The sequence below is a fragment of the Anomalospiza imberbis genome, chromosome 10 (genome assembly GCF_031753505.1).
Source record: "Anomalospiza imberbis isolate Cuckoo-Finch-1a 21T00152 chromosome 10, ASM3175350v1, whole genome shotgun sequence".
In the NCBI taxonomy this organism is placed as follows: domain Eukaryota; kingdom Metazoa; phylum Chordata; class Aves; order Passeriformes; family Viduidae; genus Anomalospiza; species Anomalospiza imberbis.
In genome coordinates this window covers 20,164,588-20,179,967 of record NC_089690.1, presented here as the reverse complement: position 1 = coordinate 20,179,967, position 15,380 = coordinate 20,164,588, and the positions used below count along the sequence as shown (strand labels likewise).

Genomic DNA, 15,380 nt, shown 5'->3' with positions numbered 1-15,380 from the left:
CACCAGTTTGAAAGCAGAAGCAAAACGGGGGGTACGTACTCGGGAGGTGCCTCGGTTGAGTCGGCAGAGCTGGTCAAAAGCTTGGATTTGCTGAGGATCCAACACAGATTCTGAACTCATCTGAGAAAGAGTAAGAAAGTTACAGAAACCACGCAGAACAGGCTGTCAAGTTCCTACACACAGAAATTAATTCCTGGGCTGGGAGCAGACAGTCCACAACCTGTTTGGGAGGTCTTTTTAGCCATCTTTCCTTTGGCATGTAGCCACTATGTGCAGCCTAGGTTTGGGGGGAAAAATTAGTCCTGTTCTTGCCCAAAGGACAGTTACACCCCTGCATCCACAGCGTGTTATTGCTGGGCTCTGTCCCTGATAGCACAGACTGACAGTACTGGGATACCTCTGAGGAAGGAAAAATGGCATGGGAAAACTTGCTCACAGCCAGATGGGAAGAGAAGTAATGGGCCTCTGGGGCCAAGCAACCTCTCCGGGCTCCTTCCCAGGCAGCAGCAGCAGCTTCCCCCAGCCCTTTCCCATGTCCCCACCCCGCCCAGCCCGACACCGCAGCACAGGAACACTGGAGGGACACGGGCTGTGTGTGCCTGCTACCCCATGACTCTGCCAATGGCTATTAACAACTCTTGGCATCCTAAAATGGCATTATGGGGTCCCGTCTCTTGTTCTCTAGGGGGGTGTTACAGACTGAAAGCTGGGAACCGAGGGGTGGAAAGGGGAGGCAAGGCGAGTCATATGGCAGTGGCAGCCACGTCCCAAGACTGTGGCCCTGCCCAGCTGTGGAGTACAAGCCAAGTGTCCCCCAGCAGTGAGGGGCAGCTGCAGGTGAGGGCAAAGAGGGCCCAGAGCTGCATCAAGAGCACTAAGGCAGAGAGGGTGGCACACACTCAAACTGCTGTAAATGGCACCGTTTACATGTCCCAGGGAGAGATGACAAAGCATCACAGATTCTTGTAGGTTTGTTCCATTTATCACACCACAGTGTTTCTATTTTGAATGTTTCTGCTCATATTGCAAAGCAAACGCATCATCAAGAAACCCCAACAGGAGCCAGGAGAACAGCCTCCCTCATGAGCAGCAGGCTGGCATCTGTTGTCTCTGGGGATCTATTTTTAAGGGAACATTCAAATATCTTCTCCAAAATACATTTCCCAGGGGCTACTAAGCAAAAATGCTACAATCCTGCAACTGGGTACCGACTGAAGCTGCATTGATTTTAAGCTCTTTGGCAATGGGAGATGCACTGAGCCCCCCATGGGTCTCCTGAAGCCTGGATGGTTCTGAGACCATCCCAAAACCCATGCACGTCTTGCCTTTGATCATTAGTCTGGGACGAGAGCAATGTCCCGAGTGCAGATCACTTATGCTGGAAACATTTGCCAAACTCTCCTTCTCCTCCAGGATATTCTCTGTAGTGTAAGTAACTACTTGCCAGTCAGGGGGCCAGATGCCCCCATTCCCTGCACACCTGGCATCGGCTTTGAGCCTGGGAGCCTGGGACAGGGAGGGTCAGGGACTCACAGCCAGCAAGTTGTACTGGTGCTTCCCAGGGACACGCAGGTCATCCTCACTTGGAAAACACAAAAAGCAAGGAAAAACTGCCCTCCACAGCTGCTGTGGCCACAAGCATTCAAGGACAAGGAAAATGCAATACAATTGGCCTCCCCTCTCCTGCTCTCTCCCTACCACACATACTTAACTATCAATCAGGCTGCTCCCAGGCTGATGAGCTGAAATATTGCAGGCAATTCTTTCTGTTGTCATGGAAACAACTGCTGTCAGGCCTTTTCCTTTTTAACCGTGTCACTAAAGGCATGTTTCCCTTCAGGAGCCACAGGAGGCTCCCGGGGTCCCACAGCAGCACTCGGGTGGCAGTGGAAGGTGCTGGGCTCACCCCACAGCACAGCCTCTGTCTCCAGGGCTGGCCACCTCCGAGATGGACCCTTCAGAACCTCCAGCCTTTTCCAGCCACATCCCCACACCTGCTCAGAAAGGCCTCAGACAAGACACAGAACCCCAGAGAGGCAATTCATCTCCTGAGGATCTCAGCCAGGAGGAAGGGAAAAGGTTTTTTCATTTCCCAGCTCTCCCAGATCCCACCACTAATGCTAATCTCTATTGCATGTTTTTCTAGCACATATTCCACCCCCTCTGGTAGTCACCACACAGCTCTCCCAAGCTTGCAATTATCTTTACTTTAACAGCTACAAATTCCATCGTCAGCCAGTGCTTAAGCAAAGCAGATTCCAACAGTTTGAGTGGAGGCATCGTCCATAGTCACGCCAAGAGACCCATCCCAGAGCTGTCCCTCAGCCATTCCTTCCACACAAGATATTGCTGCATCAGTTAGAGCTTCAGAGCACCCCACTGCCACAGGGGCTGCTCCCTTAACACAGGGAGATGCAGCCAGAAGTCCTGGGGAAGGTTTTGGGATTCCGAGGAACAAAGGCAACTCCCCCCACATTCCCATTTACAGAGCTGAGCCCCCAGTGAAAACCCAGCCAATTCATGTTAAACTAAGTAAATCTGCCTCTCTTCTGTTGGATAAGGCCCTGCTGTTTTTAGGGCACTCCCAGGAACCCCAGAGAGAGCAAGGCAGGCCGTGACCCAAAGTCACTGCAATGACAGTGACATTACAGAGCTGTTGAGGAACTTCAGAGAAAGCCGGGGACACCCTCAGAGAACAGCAGTGTCCCGCTGCTGCTGCCAAGCTCTGCCGAGCCCCTGCCCAGAGAGACGCCGGGAACACCACCCGGCCCACGGCTGCACAGGGAACAGCCTGGCAGGGCTGCCCTGCCCTGGGACCTCCAGAGCCTCCAGAAGCTCTCCTGGGGCAGCACACGGGGGCCTGGCAGCAGGTGAGCCCTGCCTGCTCCCTGTCAGAGGCAGCCAACAGCCCCAGCTGCCCAGGACAGAGCAGCCTCCCCAGCACAGGCAGTCTGTCACACAGCCCTGGCCTCTCACTCCTCGGCAGCACCAGGGGAAGGGCAGATGTCTCTAATTTCCAGCTGAACTTGAGGAGCAAACCTCCCACTCAGGGCCTGGGAGAGCACAGGTCTGTCGGTGCTCTGACAGAGCCACTGCTGCAGCCACGTGAGACTGCAGCAACAGGAGAGGAGGGCACTGTCTGTGTGAGCCAGGGAAGCACACGGGCACATCCCTGTGCTCCCACTCATGCTCTGGGTAGCTGCTCCTGCCTACACCAGGTGCTGCTGGGATATTCCCTTGGACTTCTACTGATGCCTTCAGCCAAAGGAGCAATAACACTGCTCAGAGTTAATTAGACAAACACAACCCCCACACATCCTCACTGGACACCACAGCCCAGCACACAGGGTGTTCATGTCTCATCCAGCACTCTGAGGGAAGCATGGCAGCACATGGATTAAATGTGAAAGGTGGCACCCAACAGGCCCGTGCCTGGGCTGAGCTCAGCACCTGCACCTGAGGATTCAGAGGCCCCATGCAGAGAATTATTTTTCCAGAGAAAAGCCAAGAGGCTGTTGAACAGATCCCACAGGGCAAAGCACAGAAAGCTGAGGAGGTGCAGTGTTCTCTCAAGGGAGGGAGTTGGGAAGAGAAAGGGAAGGTAATCACACAATGTCCCAAGTTGGAGGGACCCACAAGGATCATCAAATCCAACCCCTGGCCCTGCACAGACATCCCAACAATCCTCCCCATGCCTGAGAGCATTGTCTGAATGCTCCTGGAGCTCTGGCAGCCTTGAGGCTATGCCCATTCCTTGGGGAGCCTGGTCAGTGCCCCACCACCCCCTGAGGAAGAACCTTTTCCTGATATCCAGCCTAACCCTGCCCTGAGAAAGCTCCAGCCATTCCCTCAAGTCCTATGTAAAAGACACACAGAAGAGGGAAGAAATCCTACTTGGTTGTAAGGGTTAGTGACCTCTCCTGCCAGAGGCTAACCAGTAATGTGACCCCAAACCTTACAGAAAAGCCATGGGAACACCTCTGTTTCCTGTCCCCTTCACCCCTCCTGACCCCTGGGAACAGCCTGGCACTGCTGTGTGTCTGGGAGGTTCAGAACATGCCCAGCCCAGTTCTGGCCCCAGGAGCTCAGCTGCAGCTGTCCAGGTCACACACAGACCAAACAACATTGTTCTCCTTGTGCCATGGGCTGTGAGAGGGTCATTGGAACTGCAGCTTCCCACTGATGGGGTTTACCAGACACTGATGCTCCCATGCTTTCCTGAAAGGTACCTTCCAGAACAGTTCGTGCACCCTGGGCTACAGCCAGCATCACTGGCAGAGTCCCTCTCCTACCCTCCATCAAGGGACTACAAACAGCCAAAGCCTTGGCTTGCCTTTACTTCGCTCCCCTCTTTCAGAGGAGCAGCAGTCAGGAGTCAGCTGCACCCTTAGCCTTGGGCCAGTTGGTTATTTCTCAGCTTGGAATCACAGAGGGGAACAGCCATCCCCTTTGCAGCAGCAGCAGGAGCCAGCCCAGCTCGAGGAACAGCTCCCCTGGGACATGTCCCTGCTCCCAGGCCCCTCTGTGGAGGCACAGTGACCTCCTGCCCTTCCCTGGTGCTGTGCTGGATCCTGATGCAGACATCCTGGGCTGTGGGGCACCAGCTCAGCTCACAGAACCACTGCCAGCAGGGACTGCTGCAGTTTATGGGAACATCCACAGGTTGCTGCAGCCCAGCAGCTGCCACTGCATTTCAATGAGCCTGTTCTACACGTCCTCCCAGACTGGAATGTTTTATTAAAAGGGACAACATCTTCAGCAGACTGTAGGAATAGTTTCTTAGAAATTGAGATGTAAAGTCAAGCCGAGATTCCCCACTGCAATTTTGCCATCTTTGCTCTTAACCAGGCCATGACCCTTCCCCAGGGTCATGGTCTCACTGCTCCTGGCTCCAGGCAGTTTGGGATCAGCTGTCCCTGCCCCTGTCAGTGTCTCACAGACCCCACAGTGCCAGACTTTGGACTGTAGGCAGTGCAAGGAGCATTCTGCCAGGCTGCAGATTGCTCTAAAGAAAGGCCAGGGGACACAATTACAATTCACTCTGATATTTCTCACAAAAGCCCCACAAAACAACAAAACTCACCCAACTCCTCCAGCGTGAGAAGCTCAAGAAAACAGTCCATTTTGCTCTAAAAGCTGTTGCAGGATAATTCTGGTTTTCAAATCAGCCTTTTTCAATTTGTATTCTTTACAGTTCTAGCCTTGGTGCCAGTCCTCCTCTACCTGCTCATGAAGACACCTGCACTCAGTATTCTTACCGATCACTTTTGATCACTTTTGTTTCCATTACAAGCAATCAGAGAAGTTCTGTCTCCAGTTCCTTCCTCACACGGATTTTGTGTGCATTGCTGAAGTGAAGGAATCCACCTCCAAAGCCAAGGAGGATATTTGGACTGGATATTTGTTCAGTTAATTTGTACACAGGAACATTCTCCACAAAGGAGAGAATGTCCATTCTTGTAACTGTGTAAAACACTAGTTATCTCTATGGTGTTACTGTGGGGATCACATCTGGATATTTTCAAAGCTACAAACCCCTTGGAAGTTTTTTGTATTGCTGAAGACAAGTTAATAACTGACGGTCACTGTTGCCCTGAAAACAGTAACACCGACTCTGTCTCCTGATGGATGGAGGTCACGTAACATCTGTCAAGCTCTAAAGTAAGTTTTGGTGAAAAAAACCATCCTAAACCTTCACTACTGCCCAACAGAAAGCACATGGTGCAGAGGGACCTTGAAGGTCACATGAGGGATGTGGTGCCAGCCCCTCCCACATGGGAATCCTCCCGAGGCTCCGAAGGCTGTCATAGGGAGGGACATGGGAAAACTACAGGACAGAGCCCAAAGGTAGAGCCTGACAAAGTGGATTAACTATGGATCGAGTCCATTGTCCATCCTGGCGTGACTTGACAGGATTAAACTCCTGAATAAAACATATCTGCCATCTGGACAGCTCCAACAGCAGCATGCTCAGAACCCCTCAGACACGGAATAACCAGAGCATGGCAGCTCAGGGGTTCGTGGCAGGGCTTATGGCCCAGGAGCCAAGACTCTTCCTCTCCCTGATCCCCACCGTATAAGCTGGCAGAATAAATGAAGAACATTTGCTCATTGAAATGAGGCAAATGAGTTTTGGGAATCAGTGGCTGGGATACCTGGAGCCTTCCCACAGGTATTTGGGCAGTGGCCCAGCTGCTGAGCCCTCATCCCCCACAAACACCACAACAAACATACAGCTCTGCAAGTGCACTAGGGGCCCACCACATAAACAAGCTCCCATTTCTTTTAACTCTCATTTCAGGGAAGCTCCAAGGCAGGGAGAGCAGGACAGATGATTGTCCAGCTCCAGAGTATTACCCTTGGGAAGCCAGTGAGGCTCAGGGGTAACACAGAAAGCACAAACTTTTGCTAGTAGATCCGGAGGAAAGAAAATCCCCTGTGCCCTTCTTTCTGCTCCCCTTGGCTGGGGCAGAGCATGCCAAGCCCTCATCCCAATCAGGTTCCTCTTAAATCCATGCTGTCACTGATCCCATAATGGGTCAGTGCTGGCTTGTGGCATCTCTCCACCTCCCCAGTTTCGGGGAATGGCCCCAGCATCACACACAGAGCACAGGGGCAGAGGAAGCACTGTCTGTTGGGCTGTCGTTTCACATACACATCTCAGCCACACTGCACGATTCAAACTGACAGCCTTTGCCTGGGCAGGGCAGAATTAGTGCTGTGAAATGCACTCCAGATGCTCAGTGGCATTTCTCAGTATGACTCTACTCCTAATGCAAGGCTTCCTAAGAAAATAAATACCTCAATTGAAGATCACCATGTTAGATTTTGCCAAGAGGAACTAAGCTTTCGGGGTCTTCAAAGGGGCTACAGGGAAACATCCTCCCCACAGATCTCTGTGCAGAAGGGCCTGGGAGCCCCAGATCTGACTCTGAGGAGGGCAGGGCTGGAAACACAATGCTGTTAGCAGGACCTCACTCAGGATTTCCTGCTCACAAACACCAGCTGTGGAGCCAGAGCAGCTTGTCCAACCCTGAGCTCTGGGTCTGGCTGGGGCCAGCAGAGTCAAGAGAGGACACAGAGAAGCCCCATCTCCCCCAGTTTGCATTCCCAGCATTGCCCCAGCACAGAAACTCTACTCTGTAACTCAGCCCATGCCAGGTCAGAGGAATCCTTACCTCCCAGGGTTAATTAATGCTGCTGAGCAGTGACTGCTCAGCAAACAAATTTCCTGCAGGAGCTGGAGATTCCCCAGTCTATGCCAAGTCTAAACACACTCAGCTTTTTAAAGACGTGATTGCGCAACACTTTGATCACATGCGCGTACAACAGTTAAATACTGTAGTTTGGATATGTGAGGAACATCCCAGACTTGGAGAGGATCTGGGACACAGAGGGGAGGAGCTGGGGGCCTGAGCAGTGCTGGGGCTCTGCTGGGCTGGGCTCTGTGTGTGGAGCAGGAAGCCATGGCTTCCCTGCCAAGAGCACGTGACAGCAGCAGGGAAGCAGCAGCAGTAGGGCGCCATCCTGGGATGGACACTTTCCAGCTAGTACTACATGGTCCATGCCATAACTCTTCTTCCACCCAGTCTCTCCACACCTCCCTTTAGGCCCCAAGTCCCAGCCAGCCCTTCACTTCCATCAGTTACATAAAAAGAAGCATCTTCTCCTCCTTACCCCAGTCACTGCCATGGCATGTGGAGCATTTTCCCCTTCTTTCTCTACAGAGTAAGTCAGACTGATGTCAAAGGGGAGCCACTGGGGCTCCCTGACTGACTGCCCAAGAGAAAGCCAGAGATAACCCAATTATAAAGCACTGGAATCAAGTGTCAGGCACTTGAATGCTGAATGCAGTTTTAGTAGTTAATTCTGCTTTTAGTTTTTAAACTACACCCCAGCCTGTCACCCCCATTTATGTCCACTCCTTCAGGGCAGGAGTGCGGAGGGTGAGATGTGGGGCTGCTGAACTTTCCCAGCCTGAGATGCAGTGCCCACATCCCACTGTGGCACACACTGCTCAGCCTGGTTGGACCACACTCCATTTCCAAGCTCCTGGGAAAGCTTTGCTGCTGTCACCAAATCAAAGAGTAACACAGCCTGACTGCAGAGACTGCATGGTGCTCCACACAGGCTGCAAGATTCCCTTTCCCCACGTCTCCTCCAAGCAGGGAGCCTCTCCTGTGAGTGCAGCAGCTGACAGCAGCTGACTAAGGCCCTTAGCCAGCTTTTGATCAGGATGGGTTTGGCAGGAATTGAAATCATCTGCTCCAACAAAACCAAAGTACTACTATAAAAACATACTCCAAGACTGAATTATTTTGGTTCCAGGAGTGAGAACACTGCTCCATTCACATCCATACAGTGACAAATGCACAAGGTACCCTGAAGCACTTGGGAACAACCCTCACCCAGGGGCCACTGGACCGTGGAGCAGCAGAGCTGAGCTGCCCACATGCAACATCCCTTAAGAGAACCCATCAAACCACCTGCCATGGGGGCTTACCATCCACAGCACCAGCCCAGGAAAAAGACAGCTCCAGGCATATTTGAGGCTGTACTTCAATTTGAATTAGGGATGATGAAACTTTCAGTGTACAAATACTGACAATAAATACAAATTAATTCTCTGTTCTCTCACCCAAATTCAGGTGCATCAATCTTGGTTACACTCAAGCTTCTTAAAATATTGTGCAAGCACTTAGTGAGTCAGAGTCTTTTATCCAGAGCCAGATTATGTGCTAGGAAGGTGGAACAGAGGCTCCACAATCCAGCCACAAGGAATGTGCCAGCTTTCAATCTAAGTTTTATATAAAACACACCTTTTAAAAAAAGTCACAGGAATTGTCCACACAACCAGCTGCAAGCATCCAGCTGCCGCTCACAGGTGCTCATGCAGCCCTTTCAGCCACCTCTGTCTCTTCCATTTCCCATTTCTTCCTGGGTCCAGGAAACAGCACTTGCTTTGCTACCAGTGCTAATAAATGCACTCTGCAAACACATTCATCCTAGACCTTCTGGATGAACAAATTTCCTTGACTTCCAGAGTCGTACCCCCACCAAAATAAACTGGCATTCAGAAAAGTGACCAATTAGCTGCTGAGAGTGTTTGATAGGTTCTGATCAGTCTTGTCTGGAAGCACAAACAGAACCAAGTGATGATGAAAGTTTACCTGACAAGAAACCACCTCACAAAACTTACCTGTGCCAGGGATGCTGCAGTCCCTTTTTTCAGCTCTGAGAAGTTCTCACTCAGCTTCCCTCCCTTGTTGCTCGAGTTGCATTTGTAGCACATCCACCTCATGAGGCCCTTGGTGACCACCCCACACTCCTTACTCAGCAGGCACAGCGAGTGGTACAAGTGTCCACAGCTGGGAAGAGAGGAAGGCAGGGCTGGGAAGCAGGGCAGCACCTCCTGAGCTCTGCACGGTGAGGACAAGGGGCTGCCCAGTGGGAAAGGCTGTATCTGGGAATCAGCAGATCAGCAGTGTATCCTCCCCCTCCTGCTGATTTCCAGACTCACAGAATCAACACTGGATGCCCATTTGCTGATACAGCTACAGACTGTAACACCAAGGTAGCAACGATTTCACCTTATTTTACAGACACCTGGGCACAGACAGGACATGGGAGATGCCAGGGCTGTGGCAGGTCCAAGACGTACAAATAAACAAATGAGGCCAAGGTGCTGCAGTGCCCAAAAACACTGCTGGGAGAGGGGACAGAAAACTGACAGCCAGCTCCTGGGACTGGGAGGCCATTCCTCCCAGGCAGGCAGAGCTGGCTGCATGCAAAGCAGCCTCTGATGGGTGTGATTAGCGAGCCCTCTCATAGTGCAAGGCAGCAGGGAGATGTGCTCCCAGGAATACAGATCATTACTCAGGCAAGCCAACCAGTAGAATTTGTTTCCCCTTTTAAAACTATTAACATGATCACAGCTGCAACCCCGCTCCTTAACTTTACCTGAAAACAATGATTTCATCAGCAGCTTCTTGCCTCCTTTTGTACTGCTGGAGACAGATGCAGCAGTAATCCTGCTTGGGGGTAAGGCCTCTGGTGACAGAGGCTCTCAGGTTACACAGGGACCAGTGGAGATCGTGGTTTAAAAGGCTCGTGGTTGTCTCTAGAAGGGTCTGCGTAGGAAGACAACACATAATAGGTCACCTCCAGTCTGCAGAAACTCCCTGCCAGCCAGTTCTTCAGAACAAGCCACTTAGCAGCTCACTAAGAGCAGAAACAACCCAATAAAATCACTTCCCCTATGCTTTCTATCCCCTGACCTCAAAACACTTATCCTTTCATCACACGATAATGGAGCAATTCCTCTGCACTCTCAAATAGACAAGTCCTGTATTGACTTTTGCCCAAGAGCATTAACAGAGGCATGGCAGGCTCATTTTGTCATCTTCCACATCAAACCTCCTTTTTTTCCCCCTTTCTACCTGGCAAGCTACTGCTTATATCCCCATTTTAGGAGAAATGTGCTAATAAAAATCAAAGCTCAAATGCACAATGGCAATTAAAGTCTTTAAAAAAAAACCTGAACTGCTCATCTGCTTGTCCTTCCAAATGGATGCTCATTTTCCAAGAGCCCAAAGAACCACCCCGAGTTTCCAGCACCAAGTTTCTCCCAGGCACAGGGGCTCTGCTCCCTGATTCACATCCGTGCTCCACAGCAGCAGCTGCCAAAGGCTGCACCACAGGATCCCACCCGGGCACACAGCCTGTCCCAGAGCTGCCAGGCATGGAAGGGGCAGGAGCTGAACACAGACACAGATAAAGGCTCTTGGTGTTCAGCCTCCACAGCAAAGCTATTTCCCACTGTGCTTCTGCATTGCCTGCTGGTGTCTGGGGGCCTGCCCTGAGCAGCAGCTGGGATGGCTCTGCCACATGATGGGGGAGAGGGGCTTGGAGGAACACTGTGCATCCTGTTCAGGGGAAAAGGAGTTTCAGAAACTGCTCAAGTGTGGAGACTGCCTGGGATTTGGGACTGGGCTGAGAAAAACAGGACTGAGATTAAGACAAAATCTCACCAGGACACAAAGGAAGTGCAGCATTATCACTTGGAAGTGTAAAAACAGCCTAATTTAAAAACCTGTTATTTAAAACTGCATAGAAAGACAAAACATATCAGCTTTGTGCCTTTGAATCCCTAACTGCAGGATGAGCTGGAGAAAAAGCAGATGTTTATTCTTCTGGTGCATTTAACACAGAACTGAGCTACAGAGGTGTTCACCATGTACCTGTCAGTCCCTTCACTTGCAATCTGTGAGCAAACCAAACTCCCTCCCCATCCCCCAATCACACAGAAATCGCTCACATGCCCACTGACTTTGCCCTGCAGACAGAAATGACAAGAGAGAGAGAGAGAGCAGTAGGCCAGGCAGCTAAAATGATGCTGCATGCAGTGGTGGACAGAACAGAAACACGGGCAACTTACTTGTTCATAGTTAAAAGTGTCCAGCATTCCCAGGACAAGCCCTTGAATTTCTCCAAGTTTCCCTTTTCCATAAACTGGATCCTGTATGAAGAAATGCAAAGCTGCAGTTGAATCACAGGATATGACCATTCTGATTCTTTTCAGGTCTTCTTTTCCTCTAGATTGGAACTGCAAATGAAAGCTACAACTGCAGAGTTAAATATACTGCACATACACAGGGACAGCAGAATAATCCCACACACTGATGGGAAAAATCAGTAATTAGCAAAACTCAGTAGATAACATCACTATAAATTAGTGTGCCTGGATCAAAACTGGAAACTCCATTTAGGAGCTGACTGGAGAGTACATTTGAGGAATATTGAAGAGAACAGCATGGCCAGCCAGCTCTCAGCTCCCCCACTGCCCCGTGCTCTTGCCCAGCCAGGAGTGCCTCATCCCCAGACCCCTCATGTGCAGGCTGGAAGAGCACACCCCCGTCACTGCCGAGCCCACAGCCCAGCTGGCAGAGGAACAGGGCCCTGGGGCTCTCCTGGTGCTGCAGGGTTGATTTTCACATGCCCTGAACAGCTTTATTGCCATGTCCCAGCAGCACAAGCACAGGGCTGTAGTACAGGTCATCAGCCTGGGCATCTCCCCCTTCCTCCCACCTGCTCCAGCCCAAACAGCCCTGCACACCCACCCTGGCACCCCCTGAAGCATCACTCTGTGCAGGAAGCTGAGAGAAGCTGTCTGGTGCAAGGGGCAGGACACTGGCAAAAACAGACCAGCAAGATGTGAAAAGGAAACTAACCCAGAGCACAGAAAAATGGTGGGGACACAATGGAAACAGGAACAGGAGTGGGATAAACAAGCTCTGGATAAGATGAATGAGAGGAGGAGTAGGAGCAAGGTTGATTCCATGCTGGGACTGGGCAAGAAGAATTGAGAGTGACAAATCCAGCTGACAAAGACAACTAAAGCAGCATGGAAGCTACGCTGCAAGACACCCTGAGGGGTGCAAGACAGAACAGCAAACAAGTCAAGGAACTCTTGATCAACAGCCTCATGGGCAGTGTGACAGGCAGAAACACCAATGCACAAACCTAAATGAAAGCAGCCCTCAGTAACAGCACTGAGTCGAAACCAGCTGTGGATTTGGAGCATGTGGAGGAAGCAGGAAGAGCTGGGTGTGCTGCACAGGCTCCTTTTCTGCTGGGTGAACAGCACAGCACAGGAAGAGCCCTGCACTGCAGGGATTATGGAGGCAAAGGGATTTCCAGAGAGCAGGAATGTGACCCAAAGCACAGAGAAGTTAGGCAGGCAGCCAGCAGCTCCTCTTCTAAAGCCCTCAAGTACATTGCCAACAGATCTCTCACAAACTGTCCCAATCCCACAGTTTCCATAAGCACCTCAAACTTCCTAAGCTACAAGTGGAGCTTTTCAAAGCCACTGGTTTCCTGTCTGGACACAGAGCAGAAGAAGAGATGTGAAGAGGAGGGAAGAATAAAGACCCATCTGCAGCTTTGCAGAGGGTAAACACAAGTCTGAGGGCTTTCAGTTGCTGTCTTTTCCTCAAGTCATGCTTGATGATCTTTAAAAATAATGGCAGCTGGGAAGAAAATGGACTTTCTTCCTTCCAGAGGAGGCCCATGGTCTGGGCCAAGCCTCACCCTGAGCCTGGCAGCCCAGTGCCAGCAGTGAGTCTCTGGCCATTCCCTGCTGGAGCCATCTGATGGGATGGGCTGGAGCTGCCTGCCTGCCTCCAGCATCACACCCACAGCTCCCAGGTCACTTCTCCAGACAGTTATAAAGCTTCTAAATTGCAGCTTCAGACCTCACAGAACTTCCAGCCACAAAAGCCTCGTGGGATCAATTAGTTTTATGGAGGATTATCTTTCATTAATTCCACCTTATATAACTGGTCTCGGGTTGGAGTTCAGGCATACTCCAGACATGGATGTGCCATCCCATGCAGTGGAACAGGCACTGCACCAACCAGGAACAGATGCCAGCAGCCTGCATGGCATCAGCACAGGGAGCCAGAGCCAAACTGGCTGCCCTGGGCTGCCACCAACAAACAGATGGGAAGAGCTGGCAGGGATCCACACACCGCCCAGAGGTGCTCATGCAGCCCTTTCAGCCACCTCTGTCTCTTCCATTTCCCATTTCTTCCTGGGTCCAGGAAACAGCACTTGCTTTGCTACCAGTGCTAATAAATGCACTCTGCAAACACATTCACTTCAGCTTCTCCCCTCTGCAAGGGGGCAGAGCAACCACTCCACACACAACTAATCCCAGTGCTGATCTCCCAAACTAGAAGAAAAAACAGCCAAAGCCCTCAGCAAGAGTGGAAAAAATACAAGGAGAAGCTTTCTGAATCTTTCTGCTTCCACTCTGGAAGTTTTTAGAGAATCATTCCTTCCCTTCTTTGGGTTCCCTACTGGTAGCTTTTGCATTTCTGGCTTCTCCAGTTCTCCATTTTGTAGGAGGCATCAGCTGCATCTGCTTACAAAACATTCATGAAGGATTACAGCTTTGTAAGGGAATTAACACTCAACCTCTCAGCCCTCTTCAGAGAACACTCACATCCTTAATAACACGGAATTTTTCTTAGTGCTCAAGAGGATTCCTCTGGTATCTCTCCTAATGCGTTTAGTTCAGACTTCCCAGTTCATAAATCACTCCCCAACACTATAAAGGATGAGCAGGAGCAAATCTATCAACTGTTATTTCATGTGACTTCAATTAGGCAACGCTGAGCCAGGTGCTGGGACAGGCAGGTGCCAGAAGCCTGTGACTTCTCTGGGAAGCTGCAGGTCTGGCCCCAGCCCCTGCAAGGTGCCCTCTGGCCAAACACTTTGGTTGCAAAGTTAACATTTGCATAAGGTATAATCTGTAAGCAGTTAAGCCCAGAAAAGGAAGAAAAACAGTCTGCTAAAATTGGAATACTCTAATTCCTTTTCAGAGAAGGCAAAATAATCTACCTCAGTTTACTGGTGTTATCCACCTTCCAAGAAAACCCCCAGTGGATTCCTGGGCAGCTGTGCCACCTCCCAGCCGGCAGCTGCAGCACGTATATGCTCTATCACAAACCTTGAACTCTGCTGAAAGTGCATTTGAGGGCCCTGTCAGACAAGCACCACTTGTAAATCTGCATTTCACCAAAATATTTGGAGGGCTTGGGAAAGGCTGTATGCACTCCAGGGCCCAGAAAGACTGGTTTCAGTATTCCCTTGTGGTCACGGTTAAGGTGGCACATCAGTAACACATCTAAGTGTCCTGCCCATAGCTCAGAGCCAAGACAGAAGGGTTTGGCAACAGGGTTTAGAATTTTGCATGGCTTCAAAGAGCAACTACACAGCTCTGCAAAAGGAACACCCAGCCAGGGCTAACAACACAGGGATCTTCCTGTCTGGGAAAGCACCAGCTGTGCCTGCCATGTTGTAATTCTTCCCTGCAGGGCACTTAAATGGCATTCCCAGATAACCCAAGGAAGCAGATGACTGGCAGTCAAAAACTCCAGTGCTCTCTGCTGTCTAGCTCCAAGGGAGTTTTCTTCCTGATCCCCAGCAGGGCCAGGGTTCAGAATGCCTGAACATTTGAGCTGAGCACTCATGACAAGGCCACAGAGTAAGACCTGCTCATCACCATCCTGACACCAGCTTCCCAGCTGGATTCAAAGCAATGTCCTCCCCAGGGCCAAACTGTGCATCCAAATAAACCTCACAGAAACTTCCCACAGGCATCCTCTGCAAGCCCCTGAGCAAGAGTTTAACAAAACACAGCCACAAACCCACAGGCAACAGTGAGCTGGAGCAGGGCAGTGCCAGGAACCCTGGAATAAGGGTTGGTGGCAAGGCAGAGTGAATGGAAATGTGAGAGTTAAGGACAAGAGCACAGGGTTCAGCGAAGGGTTTGTCTTGTAACAAAGGACACTGTCCCCACAGGAGGTGCCAAGCAC

At 50.9% G+C, this 15,380-nt stretch overlaps 1 protein-coding gene across 1 annotated transcript in view; it reads right to left on the bottom strand.

The window, feature by feature from the left end:
- Positions 1-15,380, bottom strand: part of VPS8 (VPS8 subunit of CORVET complex) — a 69,848-nt gene that overhangs the window by 4,550 nt on the left and 49,918 nt on the right. The window contains exons 41-44 of the mRNA XM_068201102.1: positions 11,438-11,518; positions 9,961-10,130; positions 9,200-9,368; positions 40-120 (exon numbers count right to left, since the gene is read on the bottom strand). Coding sequence (XP_068057203.1) covers positions 40-120; positions 9,200-9,368; positions 9,961-10,130; positions 11,438-11,518 — 501 coding nt within the window. The remainder of the gene's footprint in view (positions 1-39; positions 121-9,199; positions 9,369-9,960; positions 10,131-11,437; positions 11,519-15,380) is intronic.